This window comes from Drosophila rhopaloa, unplaced genomic scaffold (assembly GCF_018152115.1).
Source record: "Drosophila rhopaloa isolate 14029-0021.01 unplaced genomic scaffold, ASM1815211v1 contig_3, whole genome shotgun sequence".
In the NCBI taxonomy this organism is placed as follows: domain Eukaryota; kingdom Metazoa; phylum Arthropoda; class Insecta; order Diptera; family Drosophilidae; genus Drosophila; species Drosophila rhopaloa.
Window position 1 is genome coordinate 9,247,010 of NW_025335123.1, and position 16,862 is coordinate 9,263,871.

At 39.8% G+C, this 16,862-nt stretch overlaps 4 protein-coding genes across 4 annotated transcripts in view; 1 reads left to right on the forward strand and 3 right to left on the reverse strand.

Moving 5' to 3' along the window:
* Positions 1-1,027: 1,027 nt before the first annotated feature.
* On the reverse strand, positions 1,028-2,774 carry LOC108044909. The gene is made up of 4 exons (XM_017124075.1): positions 2,440-2,774; positions 2,063-2,229; positions 1,751-2,001; positions 1,028-1,153 (listed from the first exon to the last, which is right to left on the reverse strand). The coding sequence occupies exons 1-4, from the start codon at positions 2,772-2,774 to the stop codon at positions 1,028-1,030; spliced, it is 879 nt and encodes a 292-aa protein (XP_016979564.1).
* A 4,298-nt stretch (positions 2,775-7,072) lies between these two features.
* LOC108044900 lies at positions 7,073-7,282 on the forward strand. Its single transcript, XM_017124063.1, has one exon. The coding sequence runs from the start codon at positions 7,073-7,075 to the stop codon at positions 7,280-7,282; it is 210 nt and encodes a 69-aa protein (XP_016979552.1).
* A 940-nt stretch (positions 7,283-8,222) lies between these two features.
* Positions 8,223-9,726, reverse strand: LOC108044890 (trinucleotide repeat-containing gene 18 protein). Its single transcript, XM_017124052.1, has 3 exons — positions 9,050-9,726; positions 8,367-8,536; positions 8,223-8,311 (listed from the first exon to the last, which is right to left on the reverse strand). Exons 1-3 carry the CDS (start codon positions 9,724-9,726, stop codon positions 8,223-8,225), a joined length of 936 nt encoding a protein of 311 aa, XP_016979541.1.
* Positions 9,727-10,691: 965 nt separating this feature from the next.
* The window catches only part of LOC108045102, an 88,116-nt gene continuing 81,945 nt past the window's right edge, over positions 10,692-16,862 (reverse strand). The window contains 1 exon segment of the mRNA XM_017124302.2: positions 10,692-15,621. Coding sequence (XP_016979791.2) covers positions 14,871-15,621 — 751 coding nt within the window. The 3' untranslated portion in view covers positions 10,692-14,870.

Sequence of the window (16,862 nt, forward strand, 5' to 3'; positions counted from 1 at the left end):
GGAGAAGTTTTATGAATGCTCACCGATTTGCCGCCGACAAATCTCCTGGCATCGCCTTTTCACCAATGCGACCACCCAATTCGGGGCGTTTTTCCAGAAACCATTTAAATTGAAACCAGCAGCGAGGCAATGGTAAAGGCAGCGACCCAAAAGGCCCCACAAAAGACGGTCGTCGGCAGCTGGCAAATTGAGGCTCGAATGTGTTTTTGTCAGCCGCCTCATAATGTCTCATCTTTTGCCCATCACACACACGGTTCTCGGTCTTTGGTCCTCTCGCCCATTGAAAATGGCGATGACACCTCTAAACTATTTGAAATGGCTTTAATAGACCTCGTTTGCATGTCTGAACATGATGTAGTTTGAGGGCTTTCATTAAGCAAAATCAAATCCGATCACAATCAACATTTTTAACTAAATTTTTAATAAGCAAAATATTGTATCATATTAAGTGGCCAATAATTACCATTAAGCTACGAAATTTTAAAATTAATCTGCCATACATTTTTTACTTAAATTAACCAATTCGAAGTAATTTAAGCTAAGTCAATTAAGTTTTGAGCCATTTCAGATGATATGAAAGAATTCCCTTTAAGACTAACATCTTCGATTATAATCAGTATGCTGAAGAACTAAAAACAAAAGCCACTTTAAGTTTAAAAATCCTATATTTGTTTTTATTGAATATTGCAAAAAAAAAAAAATCTATCATATGAAGAGAGGCTAACATAAAACAGGGAATGGGAACAGGAGGAGCTGTCAAGCGAGCAATTGAGACACATTCCCCATGAACTCCAAGATGAAGATGGAGATGAAGATGGAGTTAAGTGGAGTCGAGTTGACTTCTTCTCCTCGGGAGGCGGTGACTACTGGCCAACTCAACTGTGTCGGACTGGTGACTGCAACAATTGTTTTCAATTTGATTTGCAGCAAGTAGAGCGAGCTGCGAGTCAGCCAAGTGTGTGCCCCAAACCCCCCCCCATCTTCCGCCATCCTCTACATGCCGAAATGTCCTCTAATGTTCGGGCTTTCAGTTTGAGGCGCCTTCATCATCATCAACATCGTCATCATCGTGGCTGTCGGCTGGTGCTTCAGTTGCCAAAATGTCGTTGGCCAAAGTTGATGGTTCGGTTTCGGTTTCGACTTGGTTTACAGCCTGCAGCAAAAGGGGGAAGGTGCACAGTGCAAAATTAAATCAATTGTTGTATTATGTTATATCATATTATGGAATTTGATCAACAAGTAAAACTGGGATACCATTGGTATATGTGGTAAAACAGACCTTTAAGTTGTATTTAAAAACTGCGAACTAGCCATTATTTGTGGCGTATCGAGTTTGAGTGTTTAGAAAATGTATCTAGTTTTAAGGAAAATTATGAACATAAATTATGTAATTATAAAATTTTCTAGGTTCTATTGTTGCATTTCATTTAATAAGTTTCAAACTGTATATAAAGGTAGATGAGATTTTTTCTTTTCTGTTTTGAATTATGTTTTTTTTATGTAGACTAGAGACTTTTTCAATTGCATCATATCAAAGTTATCATATTATTTAAGGTATTCAAAAAAAAATTACTTTGCATCTAGCAATTATAAAAAAAATGTATGAAAAAAAAATGTGTAATCTAGAATAGATTTAATTCGTGATATTTAAGTAAGATATTGAAACCATATTTTTTCCTGAAACAAAATCATTTAAGCCGTTTTCCCGGTGTATTCATATAAAAGGGGGCTAACTCCCGGTGGCACTTACATTAGGAACGAGCTCGGTGCCAGCTTCACTTGCGTCCACATCCTCATCCACTTCCACATCCACATCCTCATCCACTTCCACATCCAGCTCGTTACGCTCCGGGTCGCTTATTGAATTTCGCTTAGTCCCCTTGTCCGTACCCATACCCATTCCAGATCCCATTCCCGTTCCCGTTCCCGATCCCACATCCCTCTCCATTCCGGGCACTTCAAGGCTCCGCGGCAACAGCGGCTGCTCTTTGGATAATGTCTCTGCGTTTTGGATAAATTCATTAGCGGTTTGAAACTGATGGGGCAGGGACTCGGAGCTCACGCATGTCCACGTGGTAGCCGCGATGATCGGCCGTGTAGAACACCGTCGAGTACTTGTCATTGGGCAGCGGCACCGAGTAGTATCCCTTCTTGGCCAGGACGAGGTCCTTGCCCACGGGCAGCCAGTAGGCGCGTTCATAGCGGGTGTTTCCGTTGTCCAGCTGGTATCTGGTGGGTTCAAATATACGCGTCAGACTATTGAAATATACTTCCTTTAAGGGATTAGGTACGACTACTGAAAATGGAAGGCTCTACGGAAATCTCTTGAGCTTTAAAATTACTTAGGTGTCTTAAGGTATATTGTAAATCCATGAGTCCGAGGGAATCATTACAAAGGACGACGGTATTTATTTTATTGCATACTTTTAGACTCCTTACCTGAACTCATACTGGCCATCGAGTGATCTCTGATCGAAGCTGTCGATCAGCCGAGGACTGGTCTCTGTGTAGCTGGGTTTTTGCACCACAACTACTTGGGGGTGTGATTCGGGCTGTGCCGGTGGTGGTGCCACCAGTGGTGGCCAGTGGTGCACGTGCTGGTGGCGATCAGGATTCACGGTGCTTGAGCTGGTGGTGGTAGTTCTGGGCGTGGTGGTGCGCCTCGGTCGCCGGGTCCATCGAGCATCGACGGATTGGAATGGCAGCAGGATCGCCAGGCAGACCAGCAGGCAACTCACCTTACGCCCCGCATAGTTCTCTTGCGAATGGAACATGTTGCACTCTGAAATCAATAATTGATTGTGTGGCACTGGGGCGAACCGCGGCCTTTTATATGCCCGAATCCACCGAAAAAAACACGCAGTCCACTCGAGTGTAGCCTTTCGGCACTAAAGATGAAAAATGTCCATCCGAAAAGCAGGAACAAGAATGTGGCAAATGAAGAAAGGCCGGCAACAGGCTGGCTCTGGAGTATAATAAACCCCTCTTTTGCTCGCACGTCAATGCCAATGATTTGGCAGTGTTTTCGGTGGCCCACACACCCCCACCACCCCCCACCACCCCACTCCCCCACTTCTCCATTTCCCTTCCTTATCAGACTTATTCTCAAACTCAGTGCTGACACATTTGGCTACAGTTTTTGGCCATTTAATCTGGCGGGTTTCATTCATAAACACCGAATAATGTTACAACATAAGTGTTGGCTTGAGAAATTTGAGCTTTCGCAGCTTAAAGTGTTATTATTTTGGAACATCTCATTAATTCTGCAAACATTGAATATATAATAATACTTTTAATACATTTTTGTTTACCCTTTTTAATTTATATTAATATATACGAAATGTTTTAAATAAAAAATGCAATTTACTTATTTAAATAAAACAAATTACTCAACTTTTATAGAATCCTTTAATGTATTAAAAATGCAAGCAAAACCTTTTTTGCTTTTAAGACTGATTAAACTTTGTTGATATATTAACAAGTAGTTGGGAATTGCTTTACAAATATTTTATTTGAAGACTGCAAGCAATAAGCTTATAAAAGTACTACATGACAGAGGTATTTAAAAAGGAACTTTTTATAGGAGTTTTGCGAAAACAATGTTTTAAATAATGGAAGTGCAGAGGTGAGCCAAAGGCATTCATAATTATAGCTCCTGCGTTTTATTTTATTTTATAGAAACAGACAGCACTAACCCCTTAAGTTCACCCACTGAGAACGTTTCTTTTGTCGGTCTTTGTGAGGCGTCATGGTGGCTTTTGTGATTTTGACAGAGTTTTCGGTGCGGTGGATCCTTGGACTTGTGTTGGGACTCTTTTGGCCTGTTTACTCCGTTTGTTTGTTTGATTATTTGTTTGTTGCGCCGGCCGGCCGATGTGTGTCAGCCCCAGATGCAAGGCAACTCATCCCGATCCCAATCTGAATCCCATCGACATGGTTCATTGACCAGGCTCGTCATCGTCCCACATTGCTATCGCCTTGGCCCATCTTTCCATGCTCGTTTTTCCCCTCAGTGAGCTGGTCATCGATTTGGTCGCTCAGTGTAGGCGTCACCATCTGCCCCTAATTGCTTAACCCTTGTGGCCGAGTGTGTGATAAATGCCAGACTCCAGACTCCAGACTTCAGATTCATCACGCCTTCTGGGTTAAATATTTATGTTTTTCTCGCCTTTTCTTTGCCATGACTTTGATTTGACAGCGGCTTCTTGATTGCTTAATAGAAATGGTGTATGGTTTCCTTTTATTAGATCTCATCATTTATACTTGCTTAATATTTGAATAAGGGACTACGACATAAATAAATCTATGGTAATTTAATTTAAATTATGATCTGGTTTACAAATCGATGATATTTTAAATTTAATTTTCTATATTTATCTAGGTTTTTATACTTGGGTCTCTTTTATACAGACATTTTTATATATACTTATGCAAATGTATTACTAGTTTAATTCGTGTTACAAGTCGAATGTCCAAAAAAGATCAAATCATTTTAACGATTATTATAAATTGTGTGCAATTTATTTGTTATTAATGGTAAGTGTTTCCCCATGATTGATTCACAGCTAAATGTCATTTAATTGATAAATTAAATTAAATGAATCTGTTGATAAATTACTGCAGAATTAATGATCAATTGATTGAGAAAAATTCCTCCGATTTGTAAAGCTTTGATCGATCGATGGCAGTCCATGAATTGGATTGAATCAGCTTTTTCTTGAAGTGTGGGAGGCCAGAAAAAGTACATCAGCCATCGGGGGGTTAACCATCAATTTGGCAGATTAAATTCTCGAGAGTCCGTCAAACCGCATGCGTAATTAATAAATGTAAGCGTTTATTCGGAAAAAGGTTCCCCCACTTCTCTTGCGTTTTATTCATTTTTTGACACCGCATACTACTAAGGTATTAAGGTGCCGACTAACGGTCGCCGATCTTATCGCATTCGTTTGACTTTTAATGGCAGCGACTTAAGATATTTCGCATGTAAATGCCAGCGGCATCGTAAAAAGGAGTTCGAATGTGCAGCTGAAATTGGGTGTTCAAAAGGGAGCGATGCGCACAACAAACTAATAAATATCTTCGGCCATATAAGTATAAAATATTGTTTAGAGCCAAACCAAAAACTGGCAAACTCAGCACTGTCGTTTTCTCGCTCCGTCTCTTTCCCTGTTTCGCCTGTTGCCCTCTCTTTCGGCGTGTGTTCACAATATTTCATTTCCCATTTCCCAATGAAGGAAACCACCCGGCACCCAAATAACCCCACTATAGCCATGGGCCAAGTGTCCCACCCAACGTTGGCATTTTCAAGTGTCTAAGCCATGAATTTATATTGCTCGATTTCGATTTAAAAGTATTTCGGTTACATAATCTCGGCATTTTTATCACATTCCAGCACTGTTTGATGCTCCCGGGTAAACTTTCCCCGATTCGTCTTGCGATCTGACCTTCCAGGCCCCCGAAAAACCCCAGAAAAACACCCACTGTCCCCATCTTGTTGTGGTGTAAATTGCTCAATTATAGCCAAGTTTGTATCTCAGGCCCATGTATCTGTGTATCTGATTGTGAGTATCTTTGTATCTACAAAAGTTTCGCCGGCAAAGTTTCGCTTTAAGTTGATTACTTCGGGATTTTTAGTTAACCACAGCAGCATTTTCCTAGGGCTCGGGGAAAATGTGTGGAAATACTATTCGAAATTAGTTGTATTTATTTCAGTTTTTGCAGAGTTTCCTGACAATTTTGGGTAACAGAAAAAATATGATTATTAAGGTAAGCTACGAGGCTTCTAAAATTGTTTTTAGAGTATTTCAATGTTTGTGGCGTTTCTTGTAATGTTTTGGGAAATAGAAAAATTATTATTATTAAGGTAAACTAAGGGGCTTTTAAAGTTGTTTTATTCTTGCAGAGGATATTTAAACTTAAATCAGATCTTTGCTCTGCAATAAAGGAAACATTTGACATATTATAAATTTAATAACCATATCGAGAATATTTGAAATAAGCAACTGTCAGTTTGTGGTTTAATTCTCTAATAATCTTTACTAAAATTTGTAAGTCATTGATTTTTTAGAAAAGATCCTAGTTTAATGGTGGCCAAACTCTTAAATATTGACTTAACGCAAGACAACAAATTCATTCAAGAACAAATGTTTAGACTCAATTTCATTAAAAAGCATTGTTGTATTATTTAAGACATTTTTTTTCTCTAGGCTGACTCATGCAAATGACAGCAAACAGAAACCGAGACAACAATAAAAAGCACGATCAATCGCCAAAAGTTCAAAACGTGAGCTAAATGAACCTGTTTTCTGGCTTTTTCTCCGCTCCTTCGTTTGGCTTGACTATATAATGCAAAGGTCGGTATATATATCTATTTACGCCCGTACATATATAACGCTATAAATCCACGCGCAAGATATGCAAATAGACGAGACAATATGAGACGCAATGAAATCTTGTTACTTTTTACTTTTCAAATGCAAAGGAGACCCACAAAATGTTCTGTTCTCGCCGTTTGTTGATTTAGGCAAATTCGTATTTAAGCCAGAGTCGAGTAAACTTTAGGGACCCGTGGATGTGGTTTTGGATTTGGGTTCGGATGGGGATATGGATGTGGATGTGGCTGTGGATGTGGATGTGGATGCGGACAACCCCTTCCTGGCGACTTGGCCCAAACAATTTGCTCGTCCGTCTTGGGATAGTCGCGAAAAAACAACAGGAACAACAATCAAAAGAAATACAGGTAGACCTTTGTTTAAGGAACCACTTAAAAACAATATTTTGTATATTTTTTAAAAGTTTTAATGATTTTCATCTCTAAATTTCACACAATGGTATTGCTTCTAGAACAATTTGAAAAGAAATTCAAATACAATTGGTATTTTTTAGTTTCAATAAATAATTTTCAGTTAAATTGTATTTAACTGCGAAGAAGTTAAATATGAAGCAATATATAGTTATGTTGCCTTTGAGCGTTCACTTTAGTGAAGTCGGCCTGTACCGGTGTGCAGAATGCTGGAGAAAGAGCTAGAGATATGGAGGAAGTTGAGACAAAGGCGCTTCATCAGCAACAACAATGACAGCTAACAAACAACCGTTAAGTGCCGCAACAAATCGCCAAAAATTGAAAACTGTGGGAATACCGCTCCACGTCAGGGACGCCGCAAAAGCCACGCCAAGCTCACACATAGCTACGAATCTCGTTTGCCCACAGTGGGACGTATGCACAGAGAGAAAAATGTGGAACTCACGGCCAGACCGGTCTCAGAACTATAATTATTTATAAGAATCTAAAAGCCAATGATTTGGATATTATGTAACTAATTAAGTAATGAAAACTGTTAGTTTTTTGAAATATTTTAAGTGTGCAAAAAATTCCACTGCCGTTAATTTATTACATTGCTGACTTTATATAACTATATTTTATTAAATTTGTACAAATCTATTTCTGAGAAAACTCATTTAAAAAATGTTTACAATTGCTTTGATGGTAAAGAAACTAAATATTTTTAATTTTTGCAGTCCCTTTTCTTTCTATGTAGTAAAGAGAAAAAGAGTACAGAGGACCCGGGCGAAAATAAAAGACAATAAAAAGTATTTTGAAATGCCATTTGAATTAAACTTGAAAACGAGAAACGAAGGAAGCTGAAACAGTGGCGAAAATAAAGCGAATAAAAAGAATAAAACAAGAAGTAGCGCCAAAGCAAACAAGGAAGTGATGACTGTACGGGTAAGCCCCGAGAATTCGGTTAAGCGATTGTTATGCTTCTTACGGACTCAAGTTTATGGTCCACAGTTTCCTGTTTTTATTCCCTGGATGTGCTTAGAGGAATTTGGTCGTAAAGTATGGCAGATCCCTATTTCAACGAAATAAATTGAATACCATAAGTATCTTAATATTTACCAATGTATGTGTACAATAGAAATATTTAGTTTCGTTCTAAAAAATGTTATCTGTTGAATGGTTAAGTTTAGGAAAGAAGAGTTATTTGTTTCACGAATCACATTTTTGAAGTAGAAATGCCAATAAAATATTTATACGAGAGCTTTTCCAATTAAATATATTTACATACGTGCAAAAAAAAAAATAACCGTATAAATATTAAGCTTTTAAAAAATAATTTTGAAAACACTTTTGTAAGGCTGTATTTTAGACGATTATAGTGTGTTATTGGGGATTGTTTTTCATTAGCATGTTAATCTTATGACTATCAATAGTCCCCGGTTTATGGTCGTCTATCATCGGTATTACGAAAGCAATTAACCTGGGGCACCTCATCGCGCCTCACAATTGGCGGCGTCGTCAGAAACTCAACTATATAGGAATTCACTTGTAATTATTTATATTTATGCTATATTAAGTTACCCACCTGGCAGTGGCTGGTAGCCATTGGCATCGGATCTGTAGCATCGCAACTCGTATCTCAATCCCTGGAAAAGGTGACGAGGCTGGACGTAGAAGCCCTCGACCACCTTCCCATGCTGCTCCTCCGAATAGAAACCCTTCTCCCAGCGACGAACGCCATGCGGAATGGAGTAACTGGACAATTAAAAGGTATTTGTTAAATTTAAAATATAACCACCAAGTTGTGTATTCAAAATAGAGTTGGGAGAAGTTTCGTTTTTTAAATGAAATGTTTGCTTACTAGCATTTTGAATCAGGAGCAGGAGGTTGTTTCTATCAAAGCTAAAACTAGTTTATACACTTAAAATCAAATAAAAAAGGTTACTTATTTCTAGCATAAAATAATTAAAAAAGTTTGAGTTTTAAAATGCAATACTGACCATTTAATTGCATAAACAAATAACAAAGTTTTAAATTTAGTTGTGAGTTACCAAAAAAATGAATTCAAAATTCTATAGCCACATTTTCCTTAAACTTAAGTCATTATATGTCGAACTTTTAAATTAATATTAATCTCAAATTGCCAAAAATAAGAAAAAGGCTTAGAAAAGCCATTAGAAAGATAATGCAATCGCCAGTTTCCATTTCGGACTTACTAGTTAATCCTTTTTTATGGTCATGGTAACGGCTTGTGCCTTGCCAACTTACCCAAAGATGTAGCTGCCGTCTTCGTTGAGGTCGTAGAAGTTGTCGCGCCAGGCATTGTAGTCCTCGGCTTCCTCCAGACCGCCAGTCAGCTCCTCCTGACCGCCAGTCTGCCCCTCCTGACCGCCAGTCTGCTCCTCCTCGGCGCCCGCAGGCTGCGGAAGAGGTGGTGCCACAGGCTGCGGTTGAGGAGTGGCCTGCTCCTCCTCGGGCCCGCCCTCCTCCTCGGCGCCGCCCTCTTCCTCCGGGGACTCCTCTTCATTCGTGTCCTGATCCTGATCTCCGTCCGCATCATCGGTGGCGAACTGTGTGCGGGCCGCTGCCCCGGAAGTGGGTGCCACAATGGCCGGTTGTCGCCGGGAAAAGGGGGTGGTGGTCAGGGAGGCGAAGGCGGTGGACAGCTGGTCGCCCAGGAGCTGCTTCAGCTGCTCCCGCATCTCCCCGCTGGTTTCCTGGCTCTCGCTGCTCCCACTGCTTGATCCCGATGAAGATCCGGATTCGGATGCGGATGCGGATCGGGAGCTGCCGGCGAATCTCTCGAAGCTCTCGCCCCCAAAGTTGGGCACCTGTAGATCCTGCGGCGGTGCTCGAACCGGAATCCTCTGGCCAGCGACGAGGAGCAGGGCGGAACAGAGCAACAGGGTGATCTGCAGCATGGTCTGATACCGACTCGATGGCATCTTGGGGGCTTCGGACTGCGACTACTGTCCCCTCCGGCGGGGTTCACTCTTATATGGCTGGGATGAGCTGGCCATTCACACGGCTGACCACAAATCAGCCGCAGCATCGGCCGAGTGCATAAATCTATGGAAAACAAAAGCGATGCGCGCGGCAATTTGCATTTCGCACAGCGAGTTCCAGATTCCGATACGAGACCAGGTATCCGGCAGATACGAGCCACCAAGAACGCTTTGGACTCGCCGATACTAGAGATAATTGCTGGAGTATTCCAAAATGAAACGCCATTTGCTACAAATCACAGTAAATATTTATTCAATTTCCAGGGGCTGAGAAAGGGGAAAACAATATACGACACTGCAATCCAAATGTGACTTATGTCTTAACTTGAATTAAAATGATAAAGCTAGGAGAAAATGAATTAAATAAATATGAATTGTTTCAATATGTATAGAATTAAAGCTGTGGTACACTAATAGTACTATGAAGCTGTAATCGATACAAATTAATAAGATAATGAAGGGTAATAAGATATAATCATTCATTTTTCTATCAGTTATGAGTGTAAAGGAAAAAGAGGATATATGATAGTTTCTAGGGAGTAATAAATTGGAAAACCCATAATTGCAGAACGTTAAGCACGTGACTCCATGAGGCCTGTTACCAACTTCTCAGAGAGCCCATAACAACCGCGTCTGCCATGATACCCCGCATAATTATGCGACTCGTTTCGGCCGTGATTGTGCGCCTCCGGGCGGTCCACTCCGGCCAAATGTAAATGTGTATGGGAGTTGTGTGCTCCCCTCTAATTGGGTCATCCGATTGCCTCCGCCGTGCTCCGTGTTTATCCACACTCGAGTGCCGTCTACTTTCGGGCCGACTTCACCGGCTAATGGCATATTTTCGGGCGAAAAGAGCGGAGCGAGTGCAGTGCCACCTTCCAGGAATCAAGACAACACAACCACTGTTCACGTTTCCACAAAAATTAATTTTTATTCAATCGCTTTGGGGCTTATTTTACACGCAGTCAAACACTCACAAATCCTCACACACAATTCCGCTCTCTTATCTACTTCGCCATATTCATTTAAATCCATACATTTCGAAGCATTTATTTAAGTATTTATTTAATGCTCGTTTTGTGTAAACATTTTTTTGTCGCTCGACAATTTACAACTACAATGCTTGCAGTCATTTTGAAAAAAAAGACAAGTTTTGAAATATTTTTTGTTGGGTTTCTCTGTAGTTCATTTTGATACTTTCAGTATTTATGTATATGTTTTTATAAAAAAAAAAATTATCGTACATTTAACTTAATCCTAGGCATAGATGACTTATAGTACACATCGATTTCCATTTTTTTTGTTCTTTTGTTTTAGTTTTTTCCATTAGTATAGTTTCTTTATGCTGCTTTTAGTAAAATCGCTAAATTTCATCTTAAATTTTAGCTAGAAAAAGTTTTCTATGTTTCTCAGGGTTGTAACAAAGCCAAAAAAATCATTTAACAATTAAAAATAGTTCACGTTTAAGCCTAAAAACAATCTTACATTTTCGTAGTTTTATGTACAAACGGAACACATTTCCGTGCCCTTAAATAAAGTTGTCAAGAAATTATTTAGTTAAGAGAACTATGAATTTTTTCTATAATTGGAACAGGTATTCACTGGTTCTTAACATATTTTTAAAGAGGTTAACAAATTAGAGTATTGAATATTTTCCTAGAACAAAATTTATAATTGATTAAATTCATTTTTAATTTCATTTTTTATTGGATTTCTTCAGGATATAAGAGACTGTGCATTTTTTCATGACATTTTTTCAAGCACAATGTGATGAGAGTTGGTTTCGAGTAAAGCCACGGCTTTTCAAAATAAATGTTATGCATAATAGAGGCGAGAGTTTGGAAAGTTGATATTCGCAGTGTGTCTTATACAAAATTTACAATCCGTTGAATTCACTTTGTTAGCGTTAAACTTGTGTTTAATATTTCACGAAATATTTTGGGTCAGTCCTTACTTTTAGTTGTTTCCATGACTGACTTTAGAGCTCAAGATGATAAGGGTAATAATATGCAAAATTGAGGTGTGAACTGGTAAACAAGAAATAGAAGTGTACATTTTTCTAGCGAACAAAATGTACAATAGGCTAAAATCATTTTGTTGGCTTTCTATTTTTTGTAGATTTTTTATTCATTGAAGATTTAAGAGTTCACGAATTTTCAATGACTGATTTGAGGGCTCAAGATGACGAGGGTCTCCGAATCAAGTCAAAGGAACTCGTGTCATGTCTGCTCGACCTTTAATCACTCTAATGATTTGAGTTTTCACTAGGGTAGAAAAATAAAAGCTGCAACACTGCACCATCATCATCACCATTATCATTATCAGACATCGGTCTTGTAATTTTCCCCGTTTTGCCGCGATGCTGTCGCTGGTCTTTAAATTCAATCAATCAAATGGATTTTCCACCCCCTCCCTCGTTCATTGTCATTGTCATCTTTATTTTTTCAGCAGCCACTCCCCACCTTTTTTGGCCAGCTGCGACAATATTTACACCATCGGAACCACTCAAACCACTCAAACCGCCAGGATGATCCCGGCCAACCACAACCCAAATCCAACCGCATTACGGTAACCACGCTAATTGCGAACCGACGGATTCCAGATTCCAGACTCTGGATTCCGGATCTGTCCGCTGGTGAGTGGGGAAACTTTTTACAGGTGCGGAGAAATCTGTGGCCAGCTAATTTATCTAATTGAAAGGGATTTAGATGTCCGATGAACTGAAAAGATTGCCGAGGTCCTTGGTTAACCCACAGCATACTGCATGAAAATCAACGACAGTTTAAATGTTATCTTTTTAAAATGGCTTCTATTCAATTTGCTGTGTCTATTGATATTCCGTTTGAACACAGAAAAAAATAAAATATTAATAATCTATTCTAGAGACAATTTACTCAGCAAATTATCATGGCCTAAAAGGTTTGTAAATTCGTTCTTACTTCGTACATAACCGACAGTTTTGACAGTTGACAGTTTTATGAACTGTAGAATAAAACTAATCCGTTGGAATTAGAATTAATATAATTTTAAAATGTCAAATATTTGAAGTTTTTTTTAACAATATGTCCCATTATTAATTTTATTTCGTGTTGTAATATAAAGATTTTATAGGGCAAGCGACATAGGAAAATATTTTTTTTCGTTGAATGTTTGGCTGCCGGGCAATTAATGGGTTAAAAAAGAGGACTTGACTTGGCCCTTTTTTAATCTAGCAAAGTGAAATACTCCGAAATCACTTAAAAAACTATTTTCACTCAAATTGCTTGTCGGGAGTTGCGGATCCGAAAGCAGATCCCCTACAAACCCACAACACAAACCCAAGCCCCAGCCCGAAATGGAGCTTGGAGCACGTGCCCGTGATGGATGGACTCTGGTCGCGACATCGTCGTGAAATGGACCACGTGACCATGTCCGCAATGCATGTAAATGAAGAAGTTCCTGTCGAGCATTTTTCCAAGCAGCAAACATGCTGGGGGAAAGTGGGAAATGGAAAGGTGGGCTGGTGGGAGGAGTGTGAGTCCGATAACAATGTTCTGGGACATGTTGCTCATACGCGACGTTGTCAGCGGTCTGCTTACTGTCTGCACATGCCCACTGCCCACTGCCCCGTATTTGTATCCGCATCCACATCCGCATCCACATCCGCATCTGTGTCCTGCGCTCGCATTGTTTTCGAGCTGAAAATGCCGCTGTCGCAGCCGTAGAATGTCCGGCAAATGTCGCCAGCAATTGCGGTCCGCCGGCTACAACAAATGGAACAGCTCTCCGGGTTATCCTTTCCCAGGACCCTCCGTTCCGCCATTCCATTTCCCCGACTGGCTATCGCAAAGGGGCTGGCCGAGGCAACGGACCGACACATCTTCCATTTGTCTCGCCCAGTCAGCCCCAGTGGCAGCCGGGCTATTAGTGGCTCTTAGTTCGTCTTAAAGACCTTCAATTGGCCCTCGCTTAAATTTGTTAAGACCGATTTGGGTGTGGCATAGCACATATGAGGTGCGGGAATTGGGAAGTAAATCTTACATAACTTTCTGTTTAGGAAAACTTTCTAAATTCAATTAGCTAAACCATTGTCTCATATATTGTGCTTTCAAGTGATATATTTTCCTTTGTATTTACACATACAGTTGCGTTAAAGATAATAATAATAATTTTGTATTCTACCAAAAATATAATAGAATTTAGGAGATAAAATTAAGAGTAGTTTTAAATAGAATTGTAACATATAATATTTAATAAAAATAATCCGATTTTCTATCAATCCATTAGAAATACAAAAGAGCTGAGCTCAAAAAACATATATAAAAATGGTGATTTTAATGAGTTTTTTATTAAATTTTTTTTAACTATCTTATATATTTAAGCTACGTAAATAATTTGTGTTCATTTTATTACTTAACAAGTACTGATCAAACTCTTAGTTAATTGGTAAACAAATTTATAAATATAAACTATATACACTTTCGAATTTATTCATAAAGCCAATGAGATAAAAATATTTCAGTGAATTATTGATGATTGGAGTTGAATTTAAAAACCATTATTATTTTTAACGCAACTGTATATACAAACTGATGGCACCTCATAATATTCAAAGCTAGTTCCCACAAATAGCCAATTATATAGAATCGTTTTAAAATCTTAAAAAAATAAATGGTTACAGAAAATGTTAGGAGTTTTCAATGCAGAAACTCTTAACTGCGGCAATTTAAAAGACCGCACTCACCTCACTTTAAAAAGGAAGAAAAAAGGAAGCGCGAAACGAGTGCAACGGAATGCAAACCGGATGTGGGCGGCGAAGTGGGAGTGGCAAAGTGGGTCTGTGAAAAAAAGAACACCAACACCACCACCCCCCTGGCTGATTGCAACGCGACGCCTTCTTCGTGTCCTTGTTGTGTCATCAGCGACGCTGCGGCTGCGGTTAATATGTTGGCCGATGTCCAGTTGCTGTAACGCGTCCTCCTTCCGCCGATGTTGCTGTTGCTCATGGTGTTGCTCCTGTTGTTGCTCATATTGTTGCTTTTGCTGTTGCTGTTGCTCTTGTTCTCTACCGTTGTTGTTGCTGATTGGCGGGCCATCCCTAAATGTCAATGGGACGTCATGATAATCACGTCTGGTGCTGAATTCCGTATGTCGATGAACACTTTGGACTCCTCGTTCTTCTGCTGATGTTGCTGCTGCAGATGCTGTTGCTGCTGCTGCTGCTTGTTGCCGCCGGGCAGGATCGTTGTCTGTCCCATGGCCCCGTGCCCCTTCATCGTGGGCAGCCGGGCAGCAATACTCGGCGGATGGGGATGTGCATGATGCAGGCGCTGCTGCTGCTGTTGCTGCTGGGCGTGTTGCTGCTGTGCATGTTGCTGCTGTGCATGCTGCTGCGGCTGCTGTTGGTGCTGGTGATGATGGTGGCAATTCTCCTGCGGCGGCTTGGCCGTCGATGCCACTATCAGTCCGCCGTAGTGCGAGCGGCCGCTGTGTCGCTCCTCCATCTCCATGGACTCCTGGCGCGGCAGCTGGTGATGTTGCTGCTGCTGATGTTGCTGATGTTGCTGGTGTTGCTGCTGCTGCTGGTGCATGCTGCGCCTCGTCAGCGTTGCCACCGCCGGCGATCCCGATGGCTCATAGCCAAAGGTGGAAAAGAAGCGCGGCGGCGGCGGAGGCATCATCATGGCCCCGCCTCCGTTGCCACTGTTGCCGCCCAGCGAGGAGGAGCTGGACTTTTGTCTCATTAGCGTGGCGACACCGCCGCCGGGAGCAGCAGCATAACCAATGCCAACGGCAACACCAACACCAGCACTCGCCGACGGTCCAATCCCGGGACTGTTGACGAACAGCGATTCCCTGAGGTGGAGAAAGGGGAGGACGAAACAGAGCGGGGAGAAAGCAAAGTGAAAGGTTTTAATATTTGTCAGTCAAACACGAAGGCAATCGGTTGAAAGGACACTGTAAAAAGCCAGGCTTAAGTCAGATTGTACTTAAATTAAATCGCTTTCCATGAAAGCAAAGGCTCAATTGCAGGTATTTCCTCATAGATGGAATATACATCTAAGACCCGCTTATTGTCATTACTAACATGCTTGATATGGTAGTTTAAAGCCTCAAAAGTATGCAACACTTTGCGCCAAAATTCTAAATAAATTAAATAAACAACTGGGCTTGTACTAACATTAATTAAAAAATTATAATTTAATCAATAAAATTAAGAAGTAATAACTAAATAGTTAAGAGCCTTAATCCTCTGTTAAATTGTATTTCTTTTATTAATTTCATTAAATCAATTTTACACAAGCCAACAAAAAGTAACTCCAAACTTTTAAAAAATCAAACTATCGTTAATAAAGTTAAGGTGGTTCTGAGCAAACTCTTATTAATTTTAGTTAATATTTACTGATGGAAGCATTAAAATCCCTAAAAGTGTTTTATACAAATTTAATTGTTAAGTCCATGTAAATAAACTTTTTTTTATTAGTGTGGGCTAGAGAAATGATACAGATGAGCGGCATCGGTAAGCTCAAAGGTGACTGTGTTGCCGCGGGATAGGGAGATTGTGACACAGTGGTGTGCGCCAATCAGCTGAATTGAATCCGTCAGATGGACGTGAAAGCATATGGTCTACAAACAGGATCCCGTTGACAGATAACTATCTATCACATTGCCAGTGCTGTCCAGTGACCTCCTCAATTTTCCCACAATTACTAAATATACCAACAAACTATACGAATTTATATAGTAGAAATATAAATTTGTCTATTTATTGCTAATTTTAAATGCCCTCTGAGTTAGTGATACACACCATATATGCTATAAATCGCATAGCCACAAAGAAATTTAAAAAATGGTATAAAATAATATCAAAAATCATGTTAGTTGTATTTATCAAATTTTTAAATAAATCATTTGTGTTAGTGTTGGAAAAGAAACAATACAATTTAACAAGAATAAAAAGAACACAATGCAATTTAATAAGAATAAAAACAACAAGATACAATACAATAGAAAATGCAACATTTATTTTTTATTAATCCAATCAAAGTTAAACACTATAAAAATTAACAATTGAATTTGTTTTCACATTAACAATA

Bases quoted from the DNA above. Each gene is read 5' to 3' on its own strand.
- LOC108044909 (XM_017124075.1), bottom strand. From the start codon at position 2,774: ATGTTCCATTCGCAAGAGAACTATGCGGGGCGTAAGGTGAGTTGCCTG. The intron at 2,230-2,439 runs GTAAGGAGTCTA...TGAACCCACCAG, and splicing joins GATGGCCAGTATGAGTTCAG to ATACCAGCTGGACAACGGAA. The intron at 2,002-2,062 runs GTGAGCTCCGAG...TCCAAAACGCAG, and splicing joins CGGCTACCACGTGGACATGC to AGACATTATCCAAAGAGCAG.
- LOC108044900 (XM_017124063.1), top strand. From the start codon at position 7,073: ATGACAGCTAACAAACAACCGTTAAGTGCCGCAACAAATCGCCAAAAA.
- LOC108044890 (XM_017124052.1), bottom strand. From the start codon at position 9,726: ATGCCATCGAGTCGGTATCAGACCATGCTGCAGATCACCCTGTTGCTC. The intron at 8,537-9,049 runs GTAAGTTGGCAA...TTAATTGTCCAG, and splicing joins GACGGCAGCTACATCTTTGG to TTACTCCATTCCGCATGGCG. The intron at 8,312-8,366 runs GTGGGTAACTTA...ATTCCTATATAG, and splicing joins TGGCTACCAGCCACTGCCAG to TTGAGTTTCTGACGACGCCG.